This window comes from Musa acuminata, chromosome BXJ2-11, assembly GCF_036884655.1.
Source record: "Musa acuminata AAA Group cultivar baxijiao chromosome BXJ2-11, Cavendish_Baxijiao_AAA, whole genome shotgun sequence".
In the NCBI taxonomy this organism is placed as follows: Eukaryota; Viridiplantae; Streptophyta; class Magnoliopsida; order Zingiberales; family Musaceae; genus Musa; species Musa acuminata.
The window spans coordinates 9,632,965-9,652,348 of NC_088348.1; the positions used below are offsets into that span (position 1 = coordinate 9,632,965).

At 40.7% G+C, this 19,384-nt stretch overlaps 1 protein-coding gene across 5 annotated transcripts in view; it reads right to left on the reverse strand.

Moving 5' to 3' along the window:
* Window positions 1-19,384, reverse strand: part of LOC135627982 (probable pre-mRNA-splicing factor ATP-dependent RNA helicase DEAH9) — a 35,647-nt gene that overhangs the window by 11,601 nt on the left and 4,662 nt on the right. For 3 of the 5 annotated variants that reach the window (XM_065134466.1, XM_065134469.1, XM_065134470.1), the window contains 8 exons: window positions 19,187-19,282; window positions 13,606-13,711; window positions 13,440-13,486; window positions 13,239-13,322; window positions 13,115-13,168; window positions 8,113-8,213; window positions 6,948-7,038; window positions 3,724-3,888 (listed from right to left, as the gene is read on the reverse strand). In XM_065134466.1, the coding sequence (XP_064990538.1) occupies window positions 3,724-3,888; window positions 6,948-7,038; window positions 8,113-8,213; window positions 13,115-13,168; window positions 13,239-13,322; window positions 13,440-13,486; window positions 13,606-13,711; window positions 19,187-19,282 (744 nt within the window). The remainder of the gene's footprint in view (window positions 1-3,723; window positions 3,889-6,947; window positions 7,039-8,112; window positions 8,214-13,114; window positions 13,169-13,238; window positions 13,323-13,439; window positions 13,487-13,605; window positions 13,712-19,186; window positions 19,283-19,384) is intronic. The other 2 variants (XM_065134467.1, XM_065134468.1) reach the window with 2 other exon arrangements.

Below are 19,384 nucleotides of genomic sequence, written 5' to 3' on the forward strand. Positions count from 1 at the left end.
AGATAAAGAAGCCATTGTTTTCAACATATACAATCTGATATACCTCTTTCAACCTTAGTCCACTAGTACAAGTTTGCCATGTGCTAAAAAAAGTTCCAATATGCTGCTTCAAATGTGAGATGTGCCTTCTAAGTCAAAGACCGCCATACCACCCGAAATGGTATGAAACGAGTGGTATGTACTGCTTCGGGCGTGGACCGGTGCACTGACCACTCCCATTTCGGGCGGTCTAGTCCAAATCATATATAAAAAGACCTAAAGATACATGCGACACTGCCCCTAGATTAGAGCTTGCGACCCATTTCTCCCCATGCCGCTGCCATCAGACGTTGCCCACCTGTTGTTGTTTATCTCTCCGGCACATGCCTCCTATTCTCCTCCTCATCTTCCTTCTCCTCCTCCATCGGTCTGTCTTCTTCCTTCCTCTTCCTCTTTTTCCTCCACTGCTCCATAATCTTCCTCCTCATCGCTCCTTCCTCCACTGCTTCCCCTTCTTCCTTCTCCTCCTCCACCACTCCGTCTTCTTCCTTCTTCTTCCTCCTCCTCCACAGCTCTGTCTTCTTCCTCCTCCGTTACTTCCCCTCCTTCCTTCTCCTCTTGTTCCTGTGCTGCCTCCCCTTCTTCCTTCCTCTTCCTCTTTCTTCTTCCTCTTGTTCCTCCACCACACTTTTCTCTTCTCCCTCTTTTTATTCCCCTTCAAAACACTAGTGCTAAACATTAGTATTGACCATTATGTACCAGTCCGACTAGATCACAGAAACAAGTTCGACACCCGAAAAGGCGATCCTTATTCTAAGTTACAACAAGAGTAAAATGGCATGCTACAATGTAAAAAGTGCCACAACAATAAATGCATCAAGACGTTTGTTGCTAGGGCACTTCATTGTCTACAACTATCATTATCGTCATCCAGCAATTTAGAAGCTACACATTTCTGAGTCAAAAGACGAGAGATTTGTTTACCATTGTTTGCCAGTATCTCAAGTTCAGCATCTAAGTTGGATTTTAACGATGAGATACTAAAACAGCACAAAACAAGGTGTTTAAAGAACAAAGGAAAAAAAGTTCAACACTATGATAAATCATTTTCCAAAGAACAATAAAAGATATAAGTTAATGGTACTATATTTGACAATTAAAGAATGATGGAGGAAGAAAAAGGTCTAGCAGCCAAGATTTGATATACGGTCCTTGTTTTGTCCTGTAAGCCTTAGGACCTTTTCCTAATAAAAAGAACCTCATGTTGTAATAGATGATAGAAAAAAAAAATTAAAAGAACTGCCGAAAAATATCATGACTACATGGTGAAGGATGATGTTCAGGCTTCTGCTTACAAAGGATTTCACAAATTCAGTTGAGATCTATCCTAAATTAAGAGGATTCAAACAAAAGTGGATTAATTGAATCAAGATATGCATCTCCTCCACTAATGCTGCAATATATTTTCAAAGAAGAACCTAGAAATTGGTTCAAACCTAAAGGAGGGGTAAGACAAAGGGATTCCTTTTCTCATCCTCTCAGTCCATCAATAGATGTCATTTTTGAAAGGGTTTGTAAATGGGATTATGCTGAAAAATATCGATGTAAAATTCATCTTGCATTTTTGTCTGGATGACTGCTGTTCTATGTGCTAGTAATCATAGGTTCATCACTTTGACTCTCCTATCCTGCTTTATGAAATATGTAGGTCAACCAACTTACTCAAAACTGTCACAATCTAGAATTATGTGATCTAAAATGCTTAAGGTTGAGTTATTGGTAGTAGGTCGATCTAGTCTCTGTCTTCATAAACATCTTAGTCAAGGGTGTAGCAATCTCCACCACTCGAGAGGCTTGACATCCTCATCAGTATCCAAAATGTCCAAAATTATTTCTATTAGGCAATATGTAGGACCGAGTCGCATGGTGATTTTGTGCCATAAAGTGCTTCCAGCTTCATACATAAGTAGCCTTTTGCTACTTAGGCTCCCTCATCATGCCATTTGATAACAATTATCACAATCTAGCATGACAAGAAACTAACTCACTGACTTGATGAACCAAAAAATCATAAAACCCAAAATGCTTAGACCTAAGCTAATGTAAGTAGACCCATGTAGCCCTCTATCCTGTCACAAACATCCTCTCACTATCAGCATGGGATAATCGAGGTGTAATAGAAACAACAACTCCATAAGTTAGAGATCTGCCACCTAACACCACTATGCTTCAGCTGTTTTTCCATAAGTACCATATCATCACTTTGACAAAACATTAACAAGTTGAAAAAAATCTCCTCTCTTTAAGTGACAGGTTAACCTGGTTAATTTATACCTCTCTATTACGTCTATCTTCCTCCTCCCTAACTGGTCAACTAAAAAAGTCCAATTCTAAACCTTCTTACTGTAACTTCAATAGCACATAAATAGCATTAATGGGACTGGTGTTTGGTAACTTGGAATATTATTTGTGGCAAAGGTTTAAAGATACAGATAGAAAACTAGAAGACCTCAAAGTATTGGAGAAACTATCATCTTGCTAATGTCCAATTCCAGTGTCTACCTCGTTAAAAGGTGTTACAGAGCCAACCTGGTTCAGGACCACCTTTGTCACAAAAGTGGTGTCAGGTACAAGTGGGAGTCAGTCTTTTGACCTGAAAACATAGCTCACAGGTATCATGGTCCACGTTATCGATATGAGATGCTTTATGGTCTAATTCGGTCACAGAATGGAAGTGGGATGTGATTCGGCTGCATCATGGCTTTTGTCATTTTCTCATTGCCAACTATTGTAACCATCTCCGACAAATACGATTTGCTTTGGTTACGGTGACAGATCTGATCCAATTCATTATCATGATGCTCTTCTGCATCCAACCACCTTGCACCACGCCATGCAATCATTCATTTCCCTACAGCGGAGAACTTCCATAAACTTATGCTCTCAATGTAATGAGATTGAAGGTCCTTTATTATCTATTATTGCTCAAAGAGCAAATTGATAATCTAACTACCAATCGATTTAGTTGACATAGGGCTACAGCTTTTGACTCCTCAAAGCTTTCACAAATTAATTGAAAGGAGAACCTTGAGTACAAACTTGCACCAAAAACAAGAACTAACATGCACCCATTCATGTTGATGGGCATACCAACCATATCAGTTCGACCACTTATGGATGATCAAAACATATTTCTGTATATAAGTCTAATGGCACTTTAACTAGTTCCTTTTTTTCCTACTAATACCCAAGTATGCAACACTGGTTTCCACAGTGCCGGTGTGAGGTTGATACCCAGGATTCAATTCCTTCCTAGCATGACCACAAAGCTTGGTGGTGTTAGTTTTATTTCATTTACAATCAATTGCCCACTACAACTAAACCATAAGACATGTTTGTCACTAATGGCACTTTAACTAGTTCCGTTTTTTGCTACTCATACCTAAGTATGCCAAAGTGGTCTACACGGGCCGGTGCGACATTGGTACCCAAGATTCAATTCCTTGCTAGACTGATCACAAACCACACTAAGTCCCAGCTTGGTGGTGCTAGTTTTATTTCACTTACAAACCATTGCCCACTACAAATAAACCATAAGACATGTTTGTCACTAAATGGATATGACGTTACACAATCTTTCTTAAAAATCCCATTTATCCAACAAATAACTAAGGAAAAAAGTATTAACTAAAAAAAATGCATCTGTAAAGTTGTGTTATTAACAATTGAAGTTAAAGCCAATACCAGTGGAATCTCAGCCACCTGATAACCAATAGGTGACGTGAGTTTGGCATCTTCATCAAGAATTCCAAGAGAGTATAGAACTTCAAGAGCTCGCACCATTGCCTCTGGTGGTGGAGAAGCTAGCCAATCAAAGCCCAATATATTATCTATACCCAATGCCTTTAACTGCAAATTGAAATTATTAATATTAGGTATTGCCCTTGAATCTTGAAGATAGGCTGAAACACTGTGCAATATAAAAAAACAACAATGAAGACAAATAATATCATAATTATCAATTATTAGGTATCATTTTAATGGAGAATCATCTAGCTATACAAAGGATTTCAAAAAAGTTTATTCTAGGTAAAGAAATCAACAAAAAGTTATCAATTAGTTCACCTAGAAATTCTAATATTTGTGTTGAAAATTGAGGAAGTTTTTTGGTATTTCTAGAGACTCCTTTTATATTAAGTGCACTCATTTACTATTTAGATATCCTAGAAATCATATTTTGGATTTCCAAGAGACATACTAATTCCCTAGGAGACTACTCTCGGGAATCATTGCCTTCATTGATTACACTAAGGCTCATAACCCCTATAAATAATGGAGCTTGTCAATTGATAACTTACTTCATATTTGAATGAAAAGAATTACATCTTTTCTAGTCTCTTAATCTCCTCTCTTATCTCACACTTCTCTTTCTGTCTCTTCCTCTCTCTTTCTCTCTACTTTCCTACTTTGTTCTACATCAATTTGGTTTCAAAGCTCATCAAGAAACGTGCCCTGTACCTCATTGGAACCCAACTAGCACCTTCAACCAATAGTGACGTCACTTACAGATCCTTACACCTCCAACGTCAACCCCTTGCGTATGGAGTTAGACTTTGGGGTAACTGTCCCTACGGAATTAGTGGACCACATAGCTCTCAGTGCGAGTAAAATTTTGAGAACTTTACTAATATTTTTTCTATCAGAAAGAAAAATCATATATTTTATTAGATCATGATTTTCATCACTTCTCCTCCCGTTTTCTCCTTTTGTTTTTCTATTTATCACCCTCTCTCTCCCATTTAGCTACAACTACAGTACCACTAAAATTTGAACCCTTGAAAGTTGTCTAGAAAAAACCAAAACAAAATGTAAGAAAAAAAAATGAGTATCATTGAAACATTGCATTTCCACCTTGTGCATTGCAACAATTAACAACCTCATTACAAAAAGATAATTTGTCGATAGCATTAGATCATGACTCGACGAGGTGAAAACCAAACCAATCCTGATGAATCCCTAAACCAACAGAATGAGCTAGACACCCGTAGGACTAAGCTAGCAAATCATGACACGATGTTGAACCAGTTATGTGACAAAATGACCCAAGTCCTAAGAACTCTCCAACACCTTAAAAAACGACCCATGAATGAGGAGATTGATGAGTCGGTTAGGCAACATGTCCATTCTTCACAATTCATAGCTTCAAATCAAATAATTTTACCTACTACCTAAGCCCCAATTCAAACAAATCCTAGGTCTACCTATAGGGCACTTGTTCGTAATCATGCACCAACAATTCCTAATGACCAAGCCTTTGACCTTAATAATGAATTCCTAGAACCTACTAGTAATTCACAAAATCAAGTAATGGCAAACGAGTTTGGTTTGCTGACAATATGAGGGAAATGGCTAGAAGAGTCAAAGTGGATGTGTCGAACTTTGATGGTAGGTTTGACCCAAATATGTTTGTTGACTGGTTAGATAGCATGGAAGACCACTTTAAGTGGTATGGAATGATTGATGTCTAACGTGTACGATTTGCAAAAATGAAACTGATAGGATCCACTACCAAATATTGGCAACATATCCAATGTAGTCTTAAACACCATCAAGGGACTCTTTTTGTATTAAGTGAGCTCATTTACTATTTAGGTATCCTAGAAGTCATATTTTGGATTTCTAAAAGGCATACTAACTCCCTAAGAGATTACTCCTAGGAATCAATGCTTTTATTAATTATCCTAAGGCTTCTAAACCCCTATAAATAGTTGAGCTTGTCAATTGATAAATTATTTCATATTTGAATAAAAAGAATTGCATCTTCTCGTCTCTTACTCTCCTCTCTTATCCCACACTTCTCTTTCTTTCTCTTCCTCTCTCTTTCTCTCTACTTTCCTATTTTATTCTACATCACACTTTAGAATCCCGAGGGAGATATTTCAAAAGTCTCTCTGCTTATCAAGGTAAAAATGTGCATAACGACCCTCCTAGAGTTCATTCTACATTGACGAGAAACTCACACTAGGTTGTCCATTTTAGTCCCTAAAATCTACTATATCTAAATATTTAATTGCTCAGACCCTTCAATGTTGCATTTCAATCCCCAGGACCCCAAACCACAATACATATTCCTGATTATATTTAACCATAAATATTAGCAATAATCCAAAATGTTCATATAATGATGATTAAACCTTTAATAGTACAAAATTTCTCTACAATTACGTTTTTATTTCAAGGTTTCGGATAGACGTCTTTTATATTTTAAGACTTATGTAGTTCTAAATTTATATGATTCAAATTAATTTTACTGACATAGATTACAATTTGGCATATGTGTATTTTATATTTGTTATTTATATTTGCGTTACAATTCCATTAAAACGAAGGTCTTATGGTAAATTGATGATCATTTGCATCCTAATTATAGATCACATGTATGCAATTTAAAATGTAGATCTTGCTGGGGGGTAGTCGAACAAACTCTTTTCTTTTTCATTTAATTCATCATCGAATAGAATTCAGAGTCATCCTTTTTTCTGTTTTTATTTGTTTCTTTATGAATAAGCAAACCAATCTCCCAAGCCATGAAAGATTGGCTAAATCACAGAACCATGGGCGATAATACAGTCTTTAATGAGTTATGCAACCTTTCTATTATTATAAGAGATACCAGCTCTTTCCTGCAACTTTGTATTTACAAAATAAAGACCATACACAAATATAGAATGACAATAAAAGAATAACATTAAAAAAGACTCCTGTTACATAGTCCAAGGGTGTGTAAATTCTTTCTCTAAATGGTTGACATGAGTACTCGATCATACCACAGAAGCATGGACAAGTAAAATAAGTAGCACTAATACAAAAACCCTAAAGATAACAGGGGCTAACAGGCAATATTATACAAAATAAATAAGGAAAACCAAAAGAAATAAAAGAATTAGAAATCCCAATGACTTACATACTTGTATCACACACGAGACAAGGTTTGATCGTTGCATTTCTGGAATTCCTTCTGTGGGCATTTCCTTCAAAAAGTACTCTTCTGTATATAACCTGTGAAATGATGAGAACAAAGTCAACAAACAGTGAAAGGCTAGAGTTTTGATGGCTGCCACCACATATTTAGGGCGATAGTGTGAGATTAGTATCAAAAATACAAAGCAACCAATCAAAGCAGAAGATAGCTTGGTAGGTATTACACATACAAATTTAACCCCATCTTTTTCTCTTTTTTTGGCTTCGAATGCCAAAGGTATTTCCCTAGCCACTACACTGCTGTGAAATTAAGACTGCTTTCTAGAGAGGCACAACTGGAGAGAAGATACGAAAAAGATAATCTAGCCACAGGTGAAAAGAATGCACACTCCACCGGCAGTCCAGCGCAAAAGGATGTACGACTTTCTTTCCTTTTCGGCTTGCTGGAAGGGGGAGGGATGATTAATCATCATGTCTGTTGCACAAGCACTCATAAGAAATTTTTATCTTTAGTGTAGGCACAACTACAACTACATTACGGCATCATGTGCAAAGAACATCCATTTATTTTTACATATGACAAATTTGAACAAGATCATTCTTTGCAACAGCAAAGCAAATTCACCATCAATAGATGCACAAGAAGCATAGAACTTAAAATCATTTGCTCCTAAAGGTCCGATACAGAAAAAAAATTTGCAAATGAAATTACATGTGCAATACTAAGTAACATGGCACAATTAAGCTTGAAGCAGCAAACAATTTTCCATGCTGATGCAGCTCAATTCCATAGGAGAAAATTTTTTATATCACTTCATGATAGTTTATTAATGGCTCTCAATGTAATGGCTACTATTTATATCAGATTATTGGCAATTATAGGGTGGATAAATGGAGACATAAAAGACCATGGTGAGTAACATAAACAAGTCATATGAAAGAAGCTCTATGCAAAGATCCCCAACACCATCCCATCCTTAAAGACAGAGAGGTGCAAGTTTTCACCTTGCAGACATACTAACCTCTATGACACATTAAACACTAAAAATAAAAAAGATAACAAACACATTATACTATATTATGTTAACTGCATCTCAGACAGAAATTCAGTAGTAAATTATAGGAACTCCAAAAGAGGTCATTCGGTATTACCTAAAGCACTTCCCTGGTTGTATTCTTCCAGCTCGCCCTGCCCTTTGTCTTGCAGAAGCCTTAGATATTGGTGTCACCACCAAGCTCTCAATGTCAGAAATCTAATAACAAGCATGTTAGCAACAGCTTATAACAAAAATATACACAACAAAATAGCTAATTGTCACAACATGACAGTTCATAATTAAACATAAAATATGCCATCTATATGTTATATTGCTTCTCTAAAGAAATTACTGCTAAATTGGAATTGACGAAATAAGTGAAACCTATGTCATAAAATGAACCTTTGAAAGACAATGGAAAGACAGCACTAAATCAAGTATTTTTAAAGAAAAGGAAAAAAATTCTATTACTTTGAATAGCGTACAAGATGCGTGAAACCAAAACCTATCACTTATGTAACAATGGACTAACCATAGGAATGTCCCATCAACAAAGACCACAAAATCAAGTATTTAATTTTTTTGCACAATAGCTCAAAATTTATCTTCAGTAATCAGCAAAAAAATTAATGAGATGATGGCGGTGGAAATAGAAGTAGAAACATAGCATAAGCAAAAAAGCAAAATATCCACAATTGTTGGTTGGCTCACTCTCCAAGTTATATAAATTCAAATATTGCAGTATACTGGTGGTACTGACAGTATGATACTAGTCCTATACTATAATGATATACTGTTGTTTTAATGTATTAAATAACTAATAGTATGAAGCATGGAATGATGTTTCATTTAGACCGGTATGAAATGGGCGATACATATCGGTCTGGGCATGAACCGATACGCAGACTACCCTTGTTTTGAGCAGTCAGGTCGAACCCATTAAAAAAAAACTTGAAAGTTAAACATTCAATTAGGCCTCACAAATGCGAGTCAAGCCCTCTTCTCCATAAGCAAGAAGTGCATAATTGCTGCCACCTACCTCCCTGTCACCCACTGCGTGTTGTTGACTGCAGGTATGCTTCCTCCTCTTCTACTCTTCCTCCTCTTTCTCTTCCTCCTCCTCTTCCTTCCTGAGCCTTCTTCTTCCTCCTCTTCCTCCTCTTCCTCCATAGCCATCTTCCTCTATAGCCATCTATTCCTCTTCTTCTTCATCCTCTTTGAATCATCGATACATACCAATATACCATGTGTTGACACACTAGGACCGACCTGTCACAGACAAATCTGTACACGATGTGTTCGATGTAATGTTTGTATGTCTCTATCTTTTGGTTTTGTTCATGCTTTGCACAACATATATAGGGCTTGCAGTAGGCTTGACAGTCCCATTTTAATTGGTTTTCATGGTTGTTTTAGTCCTGTAAGCACAGATTGTGTGCAGTCGTCACGCAGAGACAAAACTGCCCAAAAATAAGTCATCCAAATAGCGATTTTGAGAGTTTTTTAGCTCCACAGAGTAGTGTGGAGTATCAGCCAATACAACACCCTGGAGCTACCCAGATGACACATGGCTAGATGGGCCTTTGGGGTATTGTCTAAGGTTGGTTCGCTGCCTTGTTCCGCAACAATGTCATGTGAGCACTTGTGGGGATTTTTGACCACGGCAGACCACCTTGGACCCTTTGTCACGCAACCGTTCAGAGCTTGCAAAGTCCATGTTTCTAATTTGTATTGTATATCAAGTGTTTGCTGAAATGTCTGCTTGTGGGATCCCAAACTAAACACTTCCTCTAACTCGTCTTCTCTTTTGCAAGTCCTTAAGGGATCATAAGAGGTTTTAAAGAGATTAACCCTTTGCAGACAGACACACAAAAGTAACGCACGACTTAGGTAAAACTAGCTAAATCTGTGACATATGGTATTAGAGCGGGACAAGCATATACTTAGAAACACTTGACAAGCAAACGTAGGGGACCTAACGGGACTGCATTGATGGCAACCAGCACGCGTGACCGTTTAAGGGACACGAGCGTAGAGACGTAAAGAAAGGAGTCACTCGAAGAAGCAAGAATTCGAGATTAACATTCAAAAGAATGGTTAACCCTTCGTGCAAGAGGCACCACGAGGATAAGCAAGCTGGGAAGAATGTATAACACACAAAGGTTGGGATGGCTAAGTTCGAGCTATGGCTCGACTCAACGTTGGCAACCAAATTTGACGATGTTCAAGGCAAGTAGGGGCGCTTGGCAAAGACCGTGCAAGGAGGGATGAGTTGCTCGATAACTGAAAGAGTTGTGCAAAACTCACAGAGGTGAGGGGAATTGCTAACTCGAAGAATTCAGTACTCATGCAAGGGCTTGTATGCAGACGATGGATTGTCTATAGCCATCCCAAGGCAACTGAAACTCGACAGTATGGAGTATAAAAACTTTCTCTTCAACATGGGAAGGATACCTCTATAAGAAGCTAAAGTGTGCAGTAGATTTAGCATGTTGCTAGGCCTTGAGGCGCACAACGGAGGCTATATTAGCAAAGAGTCACATTCTAGCAAGTGTGTTAGCGATTACGGAACAATGCATAGTTTGTTCAACAATGCGGAGTAGTCCAAGGGGATGGTGGTCTCCGAAACTTTCAGGGGGAAGGATGCAAAGAGGAAAGTTGCTCCAATGAGATCTCGAGTTAAACGCTTCATCTGACACGTCTTCTATTTTGCATATCCTTAAGGGACCATAAAAGGTTTTAGGGAAGCCGACCATTTGCAAACAAATAAGCAAAGGTGCTGCACAACTTAAATAAAACCAGCTAAGTACGTGATAGGACAATACATACATGTTCAACCTAAGATTAATACTAATCTAGTACCCAAAACTGTGTTTCCTGGAACGGAGTACTGTGACTCAGACTATACTAGTCAGTGAATACTAATCTGGTAAAATACTATTACGGGTACTAGTAATGATGTAAAAAATCTTTGTTTCAAGTTTCAACTATATCACCACAACATAAAGATTACAAAGCCAAATATTATGAGCCAGTGAACAATAAGTTGTCAGATAAGTATCACCACGTACCATCAGAAGAAAATTAAAGACCCTCACATCCTCCTTTTGAGTTTTTAAGTATTTCTCCCCCCTTCTTAATTGACTCGTATAAGCCAATGCTATTTGAGTTCTCATAAATAATCTCAATTGTCCTTCCATCCTTCCCTTTCTTAAATAACAAACACCTACTTCATTTAACCTAGCTCTACCATAATTAATTGTCCTTTGTCTACCTTTTTTTCTAATCCACAGCTAAAAAACCAAACGTTCTTCCCAATAAAGCAAATTGTATATTAGCTTGAACCTAAGGTTAGAAGTGGGGTAAGATAATATCTATCTAAATCTGATTTTGTATTTAAATTGAGTCAGATATGGTTACCTAAATGTTTGACTTGTCACATATCCATATCTATATCCAACTTTTTGCCCTTAGATATGAATTTATTCTATTTGTACCCAAAAATCTGAAATCTATATGTATCTCAAAGTGTTAAATTTAATTATATAAAGACAAATGTTATTTAATGATTTTTCTATATACATACACTTTTTCTTCTTTTTTTTCTTATATACAGATAGACAGATGTTAATTTAATTAAAGTTTTCTATTATAACAACTAAGGCTGATAATTTTGACCTAGTGTCACAATTTTTGCTAGCTATATATCAATATATATAGTTTTCACCTCTATAGTTAATTTAGACTTGGCCAAATTTATATTAGCCATATATTTGTTTCATAGAATACTAAGATGAACGTGTGGAGTTAATAGGAACGATAAGAAAAATATATTTATTCGTGAACAACTATATCGCTTCGACAGAGGAAAAGATGAGAGAGAATTGTTTAAGATTGTATGAATATGTGCCTAGGAGACCTATGGATACAATAGTTAGAAGAGGTGAAACGATTAATGTTAATGGTACAAGAAGAGATAGAGGAAGATCTAAGAAGACCCTAATAGAAACTATAAACAAAGATTTAAGTACTCTAAACTTAATTAAACATATAGCTTTTTACAAATCTCAATGGCAACAAAAGATCCATGTAGCCAACCCCAAATAGTTAGGACTTATAGCTTTGTTGTTGTTGTATACATCTGACTTATATCCATATATGTATTGAATGTTTGGAACTACATAATTTTATATATGCCTAATCTCCCTATATAAATCCATAATTTCTGATTAAAAGTCAAGGTTCGCAATTTCGTATCGTACCGAAGTATCGAGCGGTACGATTTGGCGTAACGCTCGATATATATATATATATATATATATATATATATATATATATAAAATAAAAAAAGTTTAAAAAATTTTAAAAAAGGGCGACATCGCCTCGTTTCTTCTCCCCGCGTGGGGTGAAGAAACCTCGCGAAGCTTCTTCTCCTCGCGCGGATGAGTAGAAGTCGTCGACGACACCAAGGCCTCATCGCCTCAGACGAGGAGGAGACGACATCTCATCTGCGGCGTCCAACGAGGGAGGGCGGCGACAGATCGAGATCGTCGAGGAAGAGCAACGTCGGATCTCCAAGTTCTCCCTCTTCTTCCTTCTCCCTCGGCTAATACCGTCTCGTAGCGAGCAACGACGATTGAAATCGACCGTCACTGATCGATTTCACGTGGTAACAGGGCAGAAACAGCCCCAATCGACAGTACCGCTCGGTAGCGGGTTGTCCACGTACTGATCTACAGCCAGACCAGTACGTACCGCCCGATACAGGCAGTATCATTCGAAATTAAAAACGTAGCTAGAAGTGGATACAAATATGAGCTCTCCAAACATAGACCTGCCTCCTTGTATTTCTCCCACCTATCCCATTATTCCTACAAAAAGACATACACACAGATAATTCTTTAATCTAAAAACTAAAAGAATTTAGAGAAATAAAAGATTGTGGGCAACTAAAGAGGGTGGCCTAAGTACATTATACTATTGTTTTATGTCAATTATTGTTGCCCATATAGATTCATATTCTCCCATGATGCTTCATGGAACTAGTAACATTATATTTCATGTCTTAACAAAGGAAAACATCATCAAAATTATGCATGACTAATTATACAATATACCGGATTGTAAAACCTCTGCTTTGAGAATCCACTATCCACAACGTAGACAACACCCTGCATAAATCAGGAAGGGACAAAATTAAGCCATTGAAATTGCTTTGAGTAAAGACAGAATAGTTGATACCTCTAAAGTCAATGATGTCTCTGCAATATTGGTTGATATCACAACTTTCCTCTTTCCCTTGGGAGTAGGAGCAAATACCAGATCCTAAAGACAACAATTTTCATGTGGATGCATCTAACTGATCAAACAACTCCCATACTGATGGATTTACTTAATTGATATAGACTAGCTAGCTCAAAGTAATTGTTATCCAACATGTACCTGATCAACACGTGAAAGTCCAGAGTATAATGGCAAAACCAACAACCCTAGTAGCAAGGCTACACTGTCATTTACTACCTTCAAGATGCTTTTTGCCAGAACCCTTTTCATTTTTTTTTAAACAAAATGAAAGTAAATATATGATTCAAAGAAGACACAAATCTACCTGATGTGCGTCTTCGATCATCTTGAGTATCCTCCCTCAATAACTTTACAGCAGCATCAATATCATCTTGACCCGTAAGGAACACCAGAATATCACCAGCTGGCTCCTGCACCATATTAAAATGAAAATCAAACACCACATTCAAATGCCCGGAGTCCAACCATAATAAATGACATAACAGCTCCGAATAATAACTTCTAAGTTATCAAGACTTGCATGTCAATGGAATTTTATATTGTTAATCAACATGCAGAGATTATTCAGCAACAAATACCCCTGTCATTATGTGCCACCTTTCCCAGAATAGCAACAGCATAAGAAAAAGATGTACCTATAGTAACCTATGCACAAACTGGACTAATGCACGGGCCTGTGACCGACGGGTTGTCACGGACAAACTTCTAAACAAGGTGTTTGATGTAATGTTTATGTATGTCCGTGTCGTTCGGCATGTTCTTGCCTTGTACAGAATGTAGAGGGGTGGCCGAAGGCTTAATAGTCTCATTTTAGTTGGGTTGGTGGCCTCTTTAGGCTTGTAAATAAAGGTTGTGTCATGTGGACACGCTCGAGAGCTTTTCGGTCTGTAATGGACCATTTTACCCTTTGTTGTGCCACTGTTCAGAGCTTGTAAAGTCTGTTTGTAATTTGCTTTGTCTATGAAGTGTTTTTCGGACATGTTTGCTTGTGGATCCCGTTTGAGGCGTTCTCTTTAACCCGTTCTCTCTTTTGTTGGTCCTAGGGGACAATGGGAGGCTTCGGGGAGGCTGACCTTTGCGGACGGACGCGCAAGGGTGCCGCACGACTTAGGCAAAACCAGCTAAGTCCGTGTCATATGGTATCAGAGCGGGACAAGCACTCATAGAAACACTTGACATGCAAACGTGGGGGACCTAGCGGGGCTGCGTTGAGGGCAGTCAGCAACGCGCGACCGTTTGAGGGAAAACGGGCATGGAGATGTAGGGAAAAGAGTCGCTCAGAGGAGCGGGCATCTAACATTGGCATTCAGAGGAATGGCCAACCCTTCGCGCAAGAGGCACCACGAGAACAGGCAAGCTTGGAAGAATGTGGAGCGCACAAAGGTTGGGATGGCTGAGTTTGAGCTTCGGCTCAACGTTGACAACTTTACTTGATGGTGCTCAAGGCAAGCGAGGCGCTTGGCAAAAGGACGAGACCATGCAAAGTGGAATGAGTTGCTCAGCGACCGAAAGAGTTGTGCAAAGCTCACAGAGGTGAGGGGAATTGCTAACTCGAAGAATTCGGTACTCATGCATGGGCTTGTATGCGGACGATGGATTGTTCGTGGCCATCCCAAGGCGGTCGAGACTCGGCGCCATGGAGCATTGAAACTTTCTCTTCGGCATGCGAAGGATACGTCCGGAGGAGGCTGAAGTGTGCAACGAGTTCAGCATGTTGCTAGGCCTTGAGGAGTGCAGTGGTGGCTGTATTGACGTGGAGGCGCAATCTAGCAAGTGCATTTGCAGGAGGCAGAACAATGCACAGTTTGTTCAGCAGATCGGAGTAGTCCAAGGGGATGGTGGTCTCCGAAACGAAGAGAGATGTTGCTCCAATGGGACAGTTATCCAGGAGGGATAAGTCCCGGCTCTCCAGAGGGAGAATCATGTGCGACGGACTGCACAAGTCGAGGAGGAGTACCTCAACAAACAACAACTCCACGAAGCTCAATGGACCGAGCAAGCGGCGAGGAGTCGTCGCATGATCTCGCTTGAGAGAATGCATTGGTGGATGCATTGCGAGATCAAGTGGGGGAGCGACCCAAAGCAACTCAAATGGAGACACACTTGGAGTCGATATGGAGATCGGACTCAAGGAAGGGCTGACCCGTGGAATGGTGGACGCAAGGGCCACCATCGACTCAATGCAAACACGAGGAGCGGAGCAACTTGGGTGTAACTTGGCGAAGTACTCAAGCCGCTTGAAGGGAGCCAGCATAGAAGTTGGAACATGGAGCAGAGGCACAGTGCTTTCCCTAGACAGAGGTCAAGGACATGAACTCTTACAGAGGCAGGAGTATAATCATGTTGTTCCATGGGTCCTTCATTCTGACGGAGCGGACTCATCTTGCATGGTGCCAAAGACGAAGGGAGCTTCGGGGCACATGCACCTTATCTCGGAGGAGCATTTGATGGAGGAACTAAGGCGACTCAATTTGCGGAGGTGAAGTTGGGTTCAGAAGGCCTTAGCACGGGGCAAGAGGACGCGGAGGCGGGTACTCTTGAAGAATATGCCACAGTGTTGTCATTCAAGTTGCCATGAGGGAAGCGGTGCGCAGCGGAGATTGTGCTGGTAGGGGCAGAAGCCCAAGATCCAGACAATGGTGCACAAATTACAGTGAAGTCGGGGGACTTCGGGAGCTAATAGGCGACGGACTGTCCTAGAGCGGTGCTTCATCTAGGTGTGACCCAGGAGTGGGTGGATGAAGGTCGATTGCCAAAGGAGCGAACAAAATCGAAGGTGGAGGAGACCCTGCGATGTATTGGCAGAGGCCACACATGGAGGGTTCACAATTCGAGTTTATTCTACAAGGATCAGAATGCAATGGAGATGTCACCAGGAGGCGACATGGTGCAGCGGATCGTGGTGGAATAGTTCGTGGCAATGCGATACACACAGTGAGTCCCGGGAGGGACTAGATCATATGGAGGTATGATCGGGAGCTACTGGAAGCTCCACTTCGGTGAACAACACGACGGCAAGAAGGGCTATGGATTCAAGGACTGAAGGCCATGGTACCGCAGAGGCGGGTCTTCCGGGCGTGCATCGAATTTTGCATCGGATGGAAACCTTGGTCATCAGCATATGGGGGCTGTGTTCCACTAAGGGAAAAGTTCGAATGCAAGTACCAGTGAGTTCCATGGGAGGGACTTGATCATGCAGAGGTATGATCGAAGCAGCTGGAGAGTTGGACTGCTCCAGAGTTCATATTCGCTTAAGGGAGCCCGGCAAGTCAGAGGACAAGGCCGAGTAAGCGAACGTTGCTACCAAGGAAGCTAAGGAGAACAGAATCGGTGCAAACTCTACAACGTGATGGCAGAGGCCATGCATGGGAGTTGTAGTCTGTCTTTCCATCGACAAAACAGACTGCTTGGAGAACACAGAGGTGTTGAAGCAGGGGGGTCGAAAAGGGCGAGGAAGCGACGACAAGTCCAGAGGGACTTAGCTACCCAAAATCAAGCAATCAGTGAGAATGGAGGTGGACTCAGAGGAGTGTCACGAAGGCATATCTACTGATTGTGAAGAAAAGGGATGTAGATGCGAGGCGACGGATAGTAGTGCCATGGGCATGGCAGCGCCATGGTACCGCAGAGGCGGGACTTCCGTTAAAGTCATTGATCCCTTGCTCTCACGGAGGGAGAGCGCTTGGTCGTGAAAGGGGCCGAGGAGGTGGAGCATACAGAGGCAATCTCCAAGTACCGAGACAAGGCTGAAGGGCAGAGGCCAAGAAACTTCGTAAGACCGGTGTCAACAAGTTTCTCATCAAGATAGCCGTAAGTGAAGGACTTCGGGTCATGCAAGAGTGCACGACCAAGGAACGAAGCAAGCAGTACGCGGTGCTGTACCTTTGCTACTCAGTGGAGTAGGCGGCAGGGTTGATGGAGAAGACGGTACAATCCCAGAGGCGACCTCATCTATCAGAGAATTACTCCAAGTTGGGGTGAAAACTTCCTGCATTCCAGAAGTTCAATGGCATTGAGAAGGTGAATCACAGTAGCTAACTCAACGCAAGGAGTGCAAACACTTCAAGTGCTTCAGAAGTGTGAGCAAAGAGCAGGCGAAGGCTAGTAACCAGCTCGATGCATGAAGTACAACCTCGAGGAGGCGGGCGAAGTCAAGTAACCTTTGCCTTCTCAACTCTTAAGAGGATGGGCGAAACCGAGTACCCCAATTCTCTTATCTATCCAGCAGAGGAGCTCTGCACAAGTTCAAAGACCCTTCGAAGATAATGGAAGACAATAGCTGTCAAATCCTCACCAACGGTGATCAGTGCTACAGTACGCGGTGCTGTACCTTTGCTACTCAGTGGAGTAGGCGGCAGGGTTGATGGAGAAGACGGTACAATCCCAGAGGCGACCTCATCTATCAGAGAATTACTCCAAGTTGGGGTGAAAACTTCCTGCATTCCAGAAGTTCAATGGCATTGAGAAGGTGAATCACAGTAGCTAACTCAACGCAAGGAGTGCAAACACTTCAAGTGCTTCAGAAGTGTGAGCAAAGAGCAGGCGAAGGCTAGTAACCAGCTCGATGCATGAAGTACAACCTCGAGGAGGCGGGCGAAGTCAAGTAACCTTTGCCTTCTCAACTCTTAAGAGGATGGGCGAAACCGAGTACCCCAATTCTCTTATCTATCCAGCAGAGGAGCTCTGCACAAGTTCAAAGACCCTTCGAAGATAATGGAAGACAATAGCTGTCAAATCCTCACCAACGGTGATCAGTGCTACTGAGAGTAGATTGTCCGCCTCATTTCCCAACGAAATGCCAATCGAAAGCGGAAGTGATGCGAACCTACTTTGATGTGACAACTAACTGAAAGAAGAGTCAATGAGCAGATTTTGTGGAGGAAGGACCCAAAACTTCAGAAGTTTGCGAGACGATGCTCGTTAAAGCTCCAACAAGCATCCACCCAGTTCAAGCAGCATGTGGAAATTTTGAGAGACTGGCGCAGTAAGGATGGTCTTTTCCTTCATTTGGTGGATCCGCAGGAATCAACGAGGATCAACACAACTCAGCCAACCCCACACCAGAGTCAGAGTCATTGGCGAGTTGAAGCAGCATGGCGGATCAAAGGTTCGACTACTCAGAAACAGCAGCGGAGAGCAGCTGGGAGCCAGGAGGCGCATTGCAGCTGGAGCAAAAGATTGAAGACTCAGCAAAGGCGAAGAGTTGCAGTGTTCACAAAGGCTTCGACGAGGACGTCGAAGGGATAAGTGGGGGAGAATGTCACGGACAAACTTCTAAACAAGGTGTTTGATGTAATGCTTATGTATGTCCGTGTCGTTCGGTATGTTCTTGCCTTGTACAGAATGTAGAGGGGTGGCCGAAGGCTTAATAGTCTCATTTTAGTTGGGTTGGTGGCCTCTTTAGGCTTGTAAATAAAGGTTGTGTCATGTGGACACGCTCGAGAGCTTTTCGGTCTGTAATGGACCATTTTACCCTTTGTTGTGCCACTGTTCAGAGCTTGTAAAGTCTGTTTGTAATTTGCTTTGTCTATGAAGTGTTTTTCGGACATGTTTGCTTGTGGATCCCGTTTGAGGCGTTCTCTTTAACCCGTTCTCTCTTTTGTTGGTCCTAAGGGACAATGGGAGGCTTCGGGGAGGCTGACCTTTGCGGACGGACGCGCAAGGGTGCCGCACGACTTAGGCAAAACCAGCTAAGTCCGTGTCAGGGTGGCATGCAGCAAGTACCATATCAACTTAGGGAATGCAAATGCTTTTAACTAAGTTGCAGGAATGGTGTGCACTGCAATTTTAACTTAGATTTTGCAAATGACAGATTAAGAACATCACGAACCAGCAAAATGATTTTTCAAGTAAACCACCATTACTTTAGCCAAGCAGAAATCTACCTTATCATTGATTGATAGAACAGTACCAACAGCAGCTTGCAAATAATCAGGCACTGGCTCTTCAACATAATGAATTTCCACAGTATAACCTTTACCCTAACACACTAAAGTTAGTCAGCTAATGGTACAGTTCATTTACAATATAAAGATCACTCTGTAACAGTTCTAACAGTAAGCAATAAGTACATCGAGACAAAA